A 13,880-nucleotide genomic window follows, 5' to 3' on the forward strand; every position below is an offset into this window, starting at 1 on the left:
TGTAAAGGCTTCCTTGGAGATTTTGGCATCATCAATCTGAGCAACAATGTTCTCTTCTTTTCTAATGCTCTGATCTAAAGCCCCCGATGATAAATGTGCCCTAGATAGGATGCTCTTACCAGATGGATTAGCAGCCTGTTTCTGATTCCCCAAAGTCTTTTAAGAGTTATGATGAAGGCAGACCTGTGCTCGCAATAGAATTTGCTTGTGTATTTTATCCCCATTCCTAACCCGTTGGTATTTTCCCTACCATTTAAGTTTTACTGCATTAAAGGCATCTCTCCACTGACCATCATTTCACCAAGTATGCCTAGGAAATAGCATAGGAAAGTAAAGCATAACACAATAACCGTTACCAAAAGGCAATTCAGTTGCACTACACTACAGTGGAATTGCAACGGTTGCACAACAATGTTATAAGCTACTGGTAATTGTATCATTGTGGAGCTATCCAGCCTTTTTGGCTAAAAGAACAATGTCGATAACCAGACAGTTCTTACAGAGCTTGCACAGCTTAGTTTGTTTTATTTTTTCTTTCATTTTGACCTCCTTTTACCAAAAACTCCAGAATGTTCAGCCTTCTTCTCTAAATGAAAAGAGACATATTATAGAGCTCAATGACCCATATATGTCTCGAGAGCCATTGATTGAACATGAACAGACCTGTACTAATGTATCAGGACCACTGTGCGAATTGTGTTGCCGTTACTCATAAAACTGTGGCCTGCTAATCTGCCAAGGTTTTTTCAAGGTAATTTCTTGGTATTATAATGGTACCCCATTACTGTATAACCATACAGATATTCACATGGGCTTCTGCTTTGGTACACAGTATTTTTTGAGAAAATGTAGTTAATCCTTTGGTTTATAAGCCCATACACCTGTCTCTGTGTATAAGTCCCTACAAAGCTGAGATAAGTTTATGAATAGTACACCAGCATGTTGAATCGTGCTATTAAAATAGATAAAATGTAAATTGATTTTTTTTATCAATTTTTCCCATGACATAAGACCATGTGCCTGTTTGCACCATTTAAACGTTTCTCTTAAAATTATCTTATTGTTTAGCTCCTTCATTATCTAACACATGTATCAAGTCACTGATCTAATAATACAATTTAGTCTTCAAAAGTTTACAAATAAAAACATTTTATTGATAAAGAAACAAGCACAACATTAGCATACCTGGACCTTACTGCAATCTACAAAGGTAGGTGACATTAACATTGTTACGGTATGGAGGTATTTTGTCCACATAGCATAATTCGAACAAATGTTAAATCAATGCATGACCTCTGCCAGCACTGGCAAAGCCAGTGCTGATATTTATGCCACAACACAAACTGCAGGATTATCTATAGTACTGTATATAACTTTGTAACACCATCCATGGTTTGCAAAACCATTTCTTTTCTCAGTTGATCTTTTTATTTGGTTCTTTCGTAAATTTCTTAACTGCACACTACATACATGATTGTCATTGTCTAATTCAGAAAACTCAAGCAAAATGTGTGTATTTCCTCAATCCCTTAATCACAAATTGAATCAGCAAGCAGATTTCTGCGTCAAATTAAAAATATGCTTCTTTCTGACAGTTTGGCTTAGACTCCTGACAATATGAATTACTGTACATTTGTATTCATTCATATAATGGATGTAGTGTAACAACATTATGTAATATGCAACTGTGACAAGAATATTCTTGGCACAGTTATTGCTTTCTATCATTATTTAAGCTTGTATTTTTTTAAGGGAATGGCTATTACAATTGAATTGATGGCTGCAAATTAAAAATATGCTTCTATAAATGTGATGGAGAAAACACAGCTATAAATTTAGTATACAGTAGAGACATCTACTATATGCCTTACAAGCACCTATTTGTTAAAACTCTTGAATGCTGTAATGTCAGTAAACAGCTCCAAATGAAAATTTAAATGGAATACTTCTTAGCTTCTTATTTCATACATTCTTTTCTTCAGTGATTTCTCTTGTTTTCATTCTCCACATGTAAGTGCTGATCGTCATTGTTGCCGAAATTCAAGCTCGCTCTTTATTTCTAAAACCAAACAGTATGCTACACAAGTATAGGAGCTACTACCAAATTGCATCCCCATTGCTTCACTGCCCCAGGCGTCACACTTGCCTATATAGGATACAAACCTAGTGAGGAACCATTGTGCAGCACTGGCTAACAAAGCAGTCAGGAAGCAATTTATAGCTGCTCTAAAACTATGAAGCTTGCAAAAAGATAGTGATAGTGGTTTCAAAAATAAAGAATAGGAAACTGCATGATTGAGAACATTGAATATCCATTGCCTTCAACTTTCCAATTTAAGCCTCACATATTCTTTCAATGTCATTAATTGAATCGATAAGTATTACGGAATTCTGTGCTCTTTTGTGTGCTGTATCACAGTGGTATGTACCGGTAGCAGCACATTTTTTTTTCAATTGAACATTGGTCAATGATGACTGTCAATCTCAAATGTAGGGAGGCGGGACCAGTAATTCAGGGAAAATCCTTGTTAAATAAATATTGAAGCACTGTATGGTCACTTTCTGAATGAAAATCAGTGCCCGGTGACACGTCTAATGTCAATGAAATAATCAACAGTTATTATCACTAACAGCAGTTCTGTGGTCCTATAAATTGGTTTTAACCATACGTCCCTTTGGATCAAAGGCTAACACTGCCATTATCTTTCCAGAACTAAGTAAATTCAATCTCTAAGCAAATATTTCTCCTGCAGTTCAGAGCTAGAGCAAGCCCACCAACACCCAAAGCAACAAAGCCTAAAAAACAAGGCCACATGGTTCATTCGTATTGAAGCACAAATGAAGAGCAATAATCCAGGTCCATGTTGGCAAAATAAGTTTTAGAGAGGAGGAACATGTATGCCATTTTGTTTTCCTGATCTTGTACCAGTACTCCACATCTTGCCTTTAAACATCGTCTTGTTTTCGTACATAAGAAATTACATCTTTACATTTGAAGGGAAACACTTTTTATCAATACTCACAGACAAAATTTTACACATTGAAGTGGCAGCCACACACTGCCAACTTCTAACAAGAAGAAACTGACTGAAACGTTGCCAGTCACAAAACCTATTTTTCTCTTCTTTTTGGAATACCAAAAAGAAAGAACTGCAGGTTTACACTGTACCTGCATTATATTTATATTTATATATATATGTACTGTGTGTAGATATATATACTGTACGTAACAGAATAAAGATTTATACTTAAAATATTTTTTTAAAGCAAGAAATAACCTTTCATAAAATATTATTGGTTGTGCAAAAAAAAAAAAAAGCACAGGACCTGTTGGGGTAGGAGGTAGGGAGGATGGGGTGACTTTAGTTTTAAACAAAATAAACCTAGGGAAATACTGAAACTGCTACACACAGATGAGTTTCTCCACTGAGTTGGGTGAAAGGGGTTGAGGAGAATGAAGCAATCTTCCACAAAAAAGCAGAATGTCTTTCAGTCAGTGTTCCATGAGCATTGCACTTGAGAAGGAAAAAAGAAAACATCCCATTTTGCCGTCCAAGTTAACAATCGATCTACTGAGCTTGTAGGAAGAGAAAAGCCCCAGTGGTTTGCACGGTTTGGAGTCTATTTGACTTTGGAATCTAGAGCTAGCTTAAACTAGAACCAATGTTCTCTTCCTAACAATGTGGTCTGCAGCCTTTGATATGTCTTCAAGGAATCTCAGTTTCTAAACGAAAACATGAGAGAAAGTAGTTTCTTGTTGGTTGTTTGTTTGTCAGATGTTGCTTTTCTTCTCAACTTTTTAGAAAGCCAATTTCACCGTCAAGCAGGAAAGCAGCACAAATGCTGCATTGCCATAGAAGTTGACGGCAACTGATCTGTCGTTGATATCTCCTGTCTTTGGGAAGCTTTCTGGTTCAGCAGGAGTATCCGGATTTGAGGGACTAACCTGGGTTTGTGGAGAAGAAATTAATTTAATTTAATTGGTTCATCCAATGGCCATTGGAAAAAAAGTGAGCATGGGTGTAAATATTACATGAGGCATGCACATCAATTCAGTACATTAATTTCTCATTCACTCAAGTTGTGGGGGTGAAAAAGTGAACCTTTATGGACAGCAAGAAAGGGCTGCAGTGGAACGCTCCTAAAATGCAATGCCTTCAAAGTAAAATGTATTATTTTTGTTTATTGTCATACTTACTTCAGGTAGGCAGAATGTTTGATCTTTGGCGAGATTACACTTTGGTCCACTTTCCTGTAAAGGCAAAAGGAAAATGTATTACTTCTAATCCAAATCATACATTAACTCTTTACGGTCCGCCCCATGTTATAAATCCTGCTGACGACCTGGCCCTTTAAATCTTGTAAGAGACAGCCCTGCTTCGGTACCGCCAATCATAAAGGAGACTTGGGGCTTTCCAATGAGGTCTTACTCATCTATTTCTTGTATTTGACTCTGTCAGCAGAGAGCCGAGAATGCAAGTGTTTTTCAATGTTACTGCTGCGCTTTACAAGAGAAGAGAAATGGTGACATTGAAGACACAAGGACCTATTTTCCTATAAATATGTATTTGTTTTTTGTGTTGACAGTGTTTGTGGATCAGATGCATGTTACAAGTCAGCTGTTAGGGTTAGGTTGCCATGGTCGTCACACTGAATGGCTTGAAGCCACAGTGAATAGCTCCATCTTGCACCACATGATCAGGGTCCCTGGCACGAATAATATGAACACATTTTTAGTTTTTGTTTTTATTTTGCACATTTTTCAATTGTTCCGTTTTTTTTTTTTTTGGTTGCTTTTGGTACCTGTTGTATGTATGGCCATAATTCCTTTATTTATTATCCAATGTGTTAAAAAAAAAGGAATTCCGTGGACCCTACATGTTGAGATTTGAGATGGCCATCCTAAAATACATTTTATAAACAATAAATATTGTATTTCTCTTTTTCTGTGTTTTTTTTGTTATCTGTACTAAACAGAGTGTCTCCTATTATTATATTTTTTTGTTTGTTTATGGAAGTCTAGTGTGTGCCCTAAATTAAAGTCCTCCCTCTACATTGAAATTTAGTTCCACTTATTCCAGATTGGGTTCAGCTCATGAGTGTATCCAATCCCGCTTATGTCACTATAACAACACAAGCACAAGGGATACTAGAACCAGCATTGACAATGGAAAATACTCTGCAATCGACTGCGGGGTGTCCTGGAAAAACATTTCACACACTTTTAGATTCCCCTAATTTTCATAATAATACCATCAAAACCTGCAGATGTGAAAGCTGCACCTGCTGTCTTTCCCTATTCTATTCTTTCCATTGTATGAATGCTATATCCAACTTAGTTACATACTTGAAAATTACATACATCTGGTAATTATATACAGGATAATTACATATAAGCACATAATCAAATTAAAAACATATTATTCTTTTTTAAAAATCTGTTTCAGATAATTACATGAACCGGTAACTGTTCATTTTTGCTCCTACAACCCCCCCCCCCCAAAAAAAAGAAAATAAATGCTATGAACATTCATTTTCCCTATCTATAATATACAGAAATGCATTATAGGCATCAGTGGAGCTTTGGTGGTAAGCAAGAAAGAACATTCCTTTCAAATAGAAAGTAGATCACTTATATTTAGACGTGCATATTTGCCTTGTGCACACCACACAGCAATAGCTCAATTGTAATGTTGCAACACTAGATTGTTCACAAGATGCATCAACAGTAGAAAAACGCATAGGGATTGCAAATAATTGGGGTGTTTGCTAATGCTTCACTAAAACTGCGGAGAGTGGAAACAAACTGCAGAGTGATGCCTGTGATACAGATTTAAGACCTGCTTTCTATTTAAACTACCTTTAGGCTCCAAGACATCAAGACTTGCACCTAGGCTATGTCAATCCCAGTGGAATAGAAGGCCATTCCCAATACACCTTAGCTAATCACTGTATAAAAAACAACACTGTCATGTAGATGAAGAAGTAGAGTAGGTCCTACAGGAGTGTTTTTTTGATTCTGTTAAAACGTTATGACCCTGATACTGTATATGGGAAATATATAAGAAATATAATCTGAAATATATGTACATGTATCCATGGTATACAGGTGTGCTAATCAAAGTTTAAAAATCAAATTTCTTATTCCAATAGTCCTCGTTTCATTGTTGGTTAATTGGCATGGTTTTGATTGTAGACCCTTGAACAAAAATATTAAATGATGTGCAGAGGCCCTATAACAACCACCATTCCATTTGTTTTAAGCAGTGTCTTCAAAATATCTGTATAGACCCAATTAACATAAAAAAGCCAATAACGAGCCATATCTAATACAAGAAAATAGAATCTAATACAAGTGTCCAATCTAAAATATATTTATTTTTCTTCAGGATTGCAAAATGAGCGAAAACAAAACAGAACAAAACAAAAAAAGCTTTAGATAAAAGATTCCGGTTAATTTCCAAGAAACTTTTATTTTTATTTTATATTATTATTCCTCTCAGTGGCCACATGGACAGTTGAAACCAAAATCTTTTTTTTTCAGACATATGTCAGTTTTGATTTGGTAGTTTGTGACTGTGGCACAGAATTGAAATACTTAATTTATTGTAAAATGGTAATTAGAAAACACAGGACATGTAATTACTCAAGCATGCAGTTTATAATTAGAGTTTGCCCAAGGGTGACATTGCTGGGCCTGTCTTACTCCCCAGATTAATACATGGCAATTAAAGCTCATCAGACAGGTGCTGGCTGGATTTACTGAAACAGGCAGAATATATCTCCTTTACCCATGTGAATATATAACCTGCCCACGCAAGAGTCCTCTGGCATTTTTGATATATCTCAATTATATAAATTAAAACCTGATCCATTTTTGGTTTTACATAATACCAAAGTCCATCGTGCAACAATACAGTTATTTTAGAATTAGTGTTAATGGCAAAATTACCTCTGTTTGAATTCAATAGTCAACCAATCAGAGGTCTGTGGACCATTGTGGTGACCAATCAGAATACAATATGTAAAAAACACCGGCAGATGCACATTTTTGTGGCTTTCCAGAAAGTTAAAAACATCAAAACGTCCATGTAACCATTTCTAAAGGATTTCCGGCCCTTTTCTCTTTAAGGGCTGTTTTAGATAATGTTTTGATAATTATGTTGTTTTAGGGTAAACTGTGCTTTGAAAAACAAGAATAAACAGATAACCCCTCTCTAAAACAGTTGCAAATGTTTTATGAACTGCAAACATGACAGAAATAATCAAAATTGGCTTAAAAAAAAACAGTCCTTAACAAAACATTCTTAAAATGTTTTGTGAATAAAACCCTATTGCAGGAATTTTGTTTGGGTGTTGTAAATAAAGTTTGTTGAAGTATAAGTGTGGAAGATGGCCAGGTGTTAATTGGTTTATTGATTATCAGTGAACCCTGACCACCTGCTATAAAAGGAGCTGGAAAGAATTGGTGGAGAACCCTCATGGCTGCATGTTTAACTAGGGTGAGTTAACAAAGCAACCAATGCTTGATCACTGTGTGTGTTAACTGGGGTACTAGTGTTTAGCAATAGGATTTAATTTAGGGGATTTGAATCCCACAAGAGTGTACCAGGGAGTGTCAGGGAGAAGGTTCCTGAGCGGGACCTCCCTTATAGCGGGAGCAGCGTTTGACCTCTATTCTGCTAGCTGTGTTTTTGCCCACAGTGTTTTGTTTCATATTTTTGTTTTAATTGTTTTCGTTTACACTGCTGTGTGTGTATTCTTGCTCGTGCTCTCTACCATTGCTGGTTTAGTCACATGGTGGTTTTGTTTATAAATGAATACTGCGCACCTCAGTGGCGTATCAATGACCACCTACATGTTTCTCGACCTCTCCTGTCTCATAGCGAATGCCCACCCCTTATTACAGGCCCCTTATTCTGAATAAACATCTTTTTGGATGCAGACTTCCCATTAATACCCATAACGGTAATGCAGTAGTAATACATTGAAACAACATTTTGCATATTTTAACTGTAGTATTTCATTTTTGGTTTTAATAATGTATTAGAGTCAGTGGCATTATTGTTATTGATTTGTGAATGTACAGCCAATTGTAAAAGTATTTTGTGATGTGGACTCATGTTGACTGGGGTCTAAGAGGTGATTACAAAAATAATCTATCCTGGGACTTCGGTCAGGTTTGATCAGGACTGGGCCATCTAGCAACCCTGATGTTTATGGCTTACAGATTGAATAATAATTAAAAAAATGTAGGATGATCCAAAATATTCTTCAGGCCTGAAGCAGTAGGGTCAGGATTAGACGTAATTGAGTATTATTATTATTATTATTTTTATTATTATTATTATTATTATTATTATTGGGACACCCAATAAGTGGTTGTGGCAGTGTGAAAGCCCTGCCTGTGCATGGTATGTGTATGGGGAGGGGGGGTTAAATTACTTCCTGCAAAAACATGTGTGGATGTGGCTGAAGCCGTGAATTTAATAAGTGATTAAATGATTTAATTAAGGCTCTAGCCCCAGGTGTATAAATAGGGTTGATTTCAGCCAAATTGCAAACCGTTGACGTCAGTTGGACAGCTACTTTTGAAGCAGAAGCTTTTACAACGTTTCTTGAGTGTTTCATTTTAAATGGGCTGTCCGGTCTTCAACATGTTTTGGCACTTTGTACCAAAGGTTCTCACTAAGATCAATGCTACTGCCTTTCTGTGGAACATGACAGTTTTACAGTAAAACAAATGTACAGCAGAGCAATTTCTGAAAGTTTTCCACAGATCTGAAATTTCATAAGGACATAACTTCCAAGTGAGGGCTTCCCCATTTGTGTTTTCCAGTTCTGAGCTCACTTCTTTATTTTCACATATTGGGTGAAACAGCTTATGCATTATGGCATAGGCATCTTTATATCTATGCAGATGAATGCATAAGCCATTTAATTCATAATGTCAGCAGCATCCCACATGCTTCTGTTGCAAACCGACAAGTCCCAGCTGAGCAAACAGACGGTTTAGCTTTCACGATGACTGCACAGTCACTGCATATGAATGATGTCCACATCGTTAATGTGGAGTTATTGAATATACAAAAATAACAGTTCACAAAGTTTTACATATGAGGCTTAGTAACAGTATTGTTCCTTATGAAACTTTTTCTCTATTCCCCAGATAACCAATCATACTAAGTGGTCTTAAATGGCAATGCAAAGCACTAGTTCTGTTCCCTAGACCAGTAGCCCAAGGACAGATACAATGGTATAAGCCAGGGGGGTCCAATGGATGCCTCTTATTCTATAGTTTCAGGACCACTGTGTCTTGGTCTCTTAATTCTTGTGCTAGGGTACAAGGTAATACATTGGAAGTATAATGGTATACCAATGGTATTTTTTGTAAGGATATGCTATTTCAGACTGTGAAGTTGGTACCAGTGTTTGTAATCATGTTTGGGTTCAAATGAAGAAAAATCACATGGTCACACAACCACACAGCGGCAGTAATTTATATAGAGCAACTTCTATTGTATATTAACTATTAACCTGATACAATGTCTTGGTCAAGAGAAGCAAGCACAAGTCATATTGTTGCAAATTGAAAATCAACCAGAAAGAATCAACAATCTGTGCTTATTGTGATTCACCGATATAGTTAGAACTGCTCTCTTTTTGTAATCCGTTGATTAAAACTATATGTTTTTGAAGGTGAAAAACTGCACAATACAGCAATCAAGTCTTTTTATATAAACAGCACTTCATGTTTTAAAGAGGATTTTGCAACACTTAGGGGTAGATGTACTAAAGAGTTGCGCCTGTCTCAATAGTCACATATCAGTTGCAACCGAGTCGGAAGTCTAGGGTGAAATGTACTTAACATGCGCAGTGCTGTTAGCTGCTTTTTAAGGAATGCTTTGCAGGAGCAGTTTTGCTTTGCGGTTCAACCTTAGATGAATATGAATTATGGGAGTTCCTGCATAAATTTGCAAAAAGAGAGCGGAGATAGTGCAAATGAGGGTTCACAAATATTATAATGAGATATACTAAAGCTGCTGACAATTGGAAAACTTACAATTGCATCAATTTGTTAACTTTTGAAAGCCGCAATTGTTGCTGGCATTTCTCAGTCCGCTTTTTCTTGTGCGTTGCCAGTTGTGCTCAATGCATTTTTGAGGCGTACACCCAAGTACCTAATTTTCACTAAAGTCAGGATGTACATACAAGACTTGAAAACAGATTTCTATGACATTTGTGGTTTTCCCAACGTGTTGGGAGCAATAGACTACACACACGTGCCACTAACCCCTCCAGCTCATTCTGAGCATCTGTATAGGACCATGATCTATTGTGTGTTAATTGTCTAGGCTAGTAAGTAGACCAAGTTAAAAATAATAATTAAAATAAAATATAAAACCCTAAAATCAATTTAAAATAATCTTTTATTTGCATTGTAAACCAATGTGTGCAATGCAGCAGCATGATTTATTTTGTGTTACCAGTAGGCTAAAGTAAAAAGAAAGTGCGCTAGGTATTCATTTGATTTTATTACTACAGTATACAGTACTAGGCCTACTGTACAGATTTATATTTTTACATAATGTAATGTGTAGCCTACCCAAAACACATTAGTGTTATTTCAGCGCAATGATTTATATTTAAAATACATCAAGAACTATAAGTGTACGTGTGTGCGATTTTATTGTATTGTTTTTAAACCCAGCACCTCCTTATGTTGGATAAACATGTCCGGTTTAGCGAGGGGCTACTGTATGATTATGAAAAGCTTTTCGGGGGTGAAGGTTGGGGCTCCACTATAGAATCTGATGGGACTAAACTGCCTTTCATTTTTAAAATATATAACAGTATTAAAATAGGTAAAATGAAGACAGAACAGAATGCATTGTACAGATGACGTTTACATTTAACAAAAATAATAGTATTTTGATTCTTGCTCCCTTGCATGTATGGACGTTATGCTTCGTGCACCCTCTGCTGCAGCAAACCACAACTCAACTACTGCTATTTTATTTGAAAAAATATCGCACAACTCTCGCTAGAGATCTTGCTATGATATTTAAATTAGTACATTGCGTCTCTCTTCATTGACATCTTTTTTCTTAGTACATACGACAAAATGTGCACCTTGCGAACTGTAGTAACGAAAATGCAAACTGCGGTATGTTTGCACTGCGACTGACCCATCTCAGTACATCTACCCCTTAGTGTTTCAAAGAGAAGTGAAAGTTGCAAGGTTTAATCTTGCAAAACATATAAACTTCTTCTACCAAGCCGATTTGGCTGTATGGTGATGGGCTGAGCATATGGGAGCATGGAATACATTAGGATCTTCCGAGCTGTGTCAACATTTAGTTGCAACACATCAGTGCCTCCGTTAATTAATTGGCTCTTATTTGCTGTTTTGTTTGCTATTTTTCATTTTAAAGAACGCCTTGCTGTTTCTGCCAGTGGCGTCTTGCCAGAGTGGATCATTTGTATTATAATTAAGCCTGCCTAAATATGTAAATAGTATGCTTTCATAAACCCTTCCTGATATGAACTCTTCTCCTATGCTCTGCAATGTCCAGATGGGACTTACACAACAGCCATAATTAAAGTTACTGTTTGCACTTCCATTGGCTACCTTGGTCTCAAATGTGCAGTGTTTGTACATGTTGTAGCAATCGTAATACTGCACACAGTAGACAGTTCTCATTTTCCATTCCTCTCAGGCAATATGCTACACTTGCACTTTAGATGTCATTTCACCTGAGATTTATGGATTTCTTTTGTTAGATACAATCACTTTATGACCTAGTTTCTATATGCTTGCAGGTAAATAAAAAAACTGTACTGTTAACAAGATTTGAGAAATGTTAATGAAAAGAAGGCAAAACTGGGATAGAATGTATCAGAAATACACCCATATTCAGTACATGTGGGTGGGGCACTGTACTGTATCATTAACTGTATATAATGATGAAAAAAAGTATATGATAAACTTAAAACCCACTTGTGGCAGGGTGAAAGTCCTGCCGGTGCCCGGGTGTGTTTATGTGTAGGGAATATTGTGTGACAGGGAGGGGGTTAAATTCCTCCCTGCAAAACATGGGGGAATGTGGTTGAATCAATGATTAAATGATTAATTAGGCTCCAGCCACAGGTGTGTTAAAAGGGTGATCACGGGTGTTAGTTTAGAATGTTTAGGGAATTAAGGCTGGATGATGTCAGGCTGTCATTGATGCAATGGTGGGCATACCCGTTACTGATTTCTGCTGACCTTGATCTTTGCTTGATCTTTGAAAGTGACATTTTTAATGTCTTAATGATTACTGTACAGGTTAAGGTTCTTTGGAACTGTCTATTTTACTATACAAACTGCCATACTAATGCTATAAAGAGTACATTCTTTTTTTGAAGAGTGTATATATATATATATATATATATATATATATATATATATATATATATATATATATATATATATATATATATAATTAGGGAATAAGTGACCAATCCACTGGAATAGCCCTAGGGAGAAATACTCTTCCTTAAAATATTGAAAATGTTTTTTTTTTTTTTTTTTTTTTTTTTTAAATTATTATTAAAATCTTTAGTAATATTTATGCAAAGTGCAGTCCAAAGCCTCCAGGTATGAATCTACACTGAATTAATGATTCTGTTCTTTGTTAGTTGTGAGAATCTATATCTGAACTTTTTGACAAAAAAACTAATTATATACTGGCAGAATACCAAAGTTACAATCAGAAGCAATGCACACACATACTTATAATAATTACACATTAACTGAATGGTTAAAAATGACTGTATAAAACTGATGCAATCTGGCAAAATTAAGGCTATTATCGTGTTCATCCAGACAGACGCAATCCATCCCCATTTTTTGAATTCTAAAAACTTGATTGAGTCGAACAATTAAATTCCCAGTTTAATATTTTCCTTTATAGCAAATATCAGGACGACTTAATTAGTTCTCCGTTTTACAATTGAATGGAATTAAACCTCTGCAGACAATTCCATTTTTCTAATTATTTTCTTGTAAGCAGAGGATTATAATAATTGTTTGCTGTACTTGTGCTCACTTTAATTAGAATGTTAGTCACCGTGTTTAAACTTTGACACACTGATGTGCAGACAAGTTAAAGAAAAGAAGGGCTCATGGTATTATTGTATTTAAAGGTGCTTAAGCTTCTCTGTGTTATTTACGCTACCTGAACAAAGGTAGTTTCTATGTCTTCTCTCAGGGAATCTGTTACACCTGCACTTCCTAGGCTATATTACCTAAGAAATGTCTTCTGGGTCAAAGCACGTTACTGGCTGAAAGCTTGTCAGTCAATAGGGGAAGCAACTGGTTGGTTAATTTTACACAATGTTATATATTTTTGTTGTATGCAAAAAGTGTTGGGAGATATAGGATTAAATAACCTTTTCATATTCCATGCTGCTGCATTAATGTTCTTTTTTTTTTCCCGGATCTCCTTTTGTAATCTAATCCATTCAAATCCAAGGACAAAATGACCAGCAGAATCTCACTGTTCCAAATCATGCTGATGTGGAGTTTGATCTAAGGAAAGTAATTTCTTTTAGGGGCTCGTAGCTGTCGTCATTCATGGAACTTCGATATTCTATACATGTTTATGGTGTTTCCAATATATACAAATTGAATTATGGATCAAACATTTTTTCACCAGCAAAAAAACCCTTGAGATGCCGATATACATGGTGATCTTGACTGTAGAAAAAAATATTGCCCTTTGAAATCACTCACCAGCTCTGTGCTGCACTTATCTAACCCTTTTTCAGTACACATTAGTGGTTTTGTTTTAATAGACGAGGTGGCTAAAAAAAACTTCAAAGCTAAGAACACTTTA

The 13,880-nt window shown here is 36.0% G+C and overlaps 1 protein-coding gene across 1 annotated transcript in view; it reads right to left on the reverse strand.

Moving 5' to 3' along the window:
• Nucleotides 1–1,129: 1,129 nt before the first annotated feature.
• The window catches only part of LOC131706802 (GDNF family receptor alpha-2-like), an 89,617-nt gene continuing 76,866 nt past the window's right edge, over nucleotides 1,130–13,880 (reverse strand). Inside the window, exons 8-9 of the mRNA XM_059008584.1 lie at nucleotides 4,199–4,252; nucleotides 1,130–3,946 (exon numbers count right to left, since the gene is read on the reverse strand). Of these exons, the coding sequence (XP_058864567.1) occupies nucleotides 3,800–3,946; nucleotides 4,199–4,252 (201 nt within the window). The 3' untranslated portion in view covers nucleotides 1,130–3,799. The remainder of the gene's footprint in view (nucleotides 3,947–4,198; nucleotides 4,253–13,880) is intronic.

The sequence above is a fragment of the Acipenser ruthenus genome, chromosome 37, assembly GCF_902713425.1.
Source record: "Acipenser ruthenus chromosome 37, fAciRut3.2 maternal haplotype, whole genome shotgun sequence".
Classification (NCBI taxonomy): Eukaryota; Metazoa; Chordata; class Actinopteri; order Acipenseriformes; family Acipenseridae; genus Acipenser; species Acipenser ruthenus.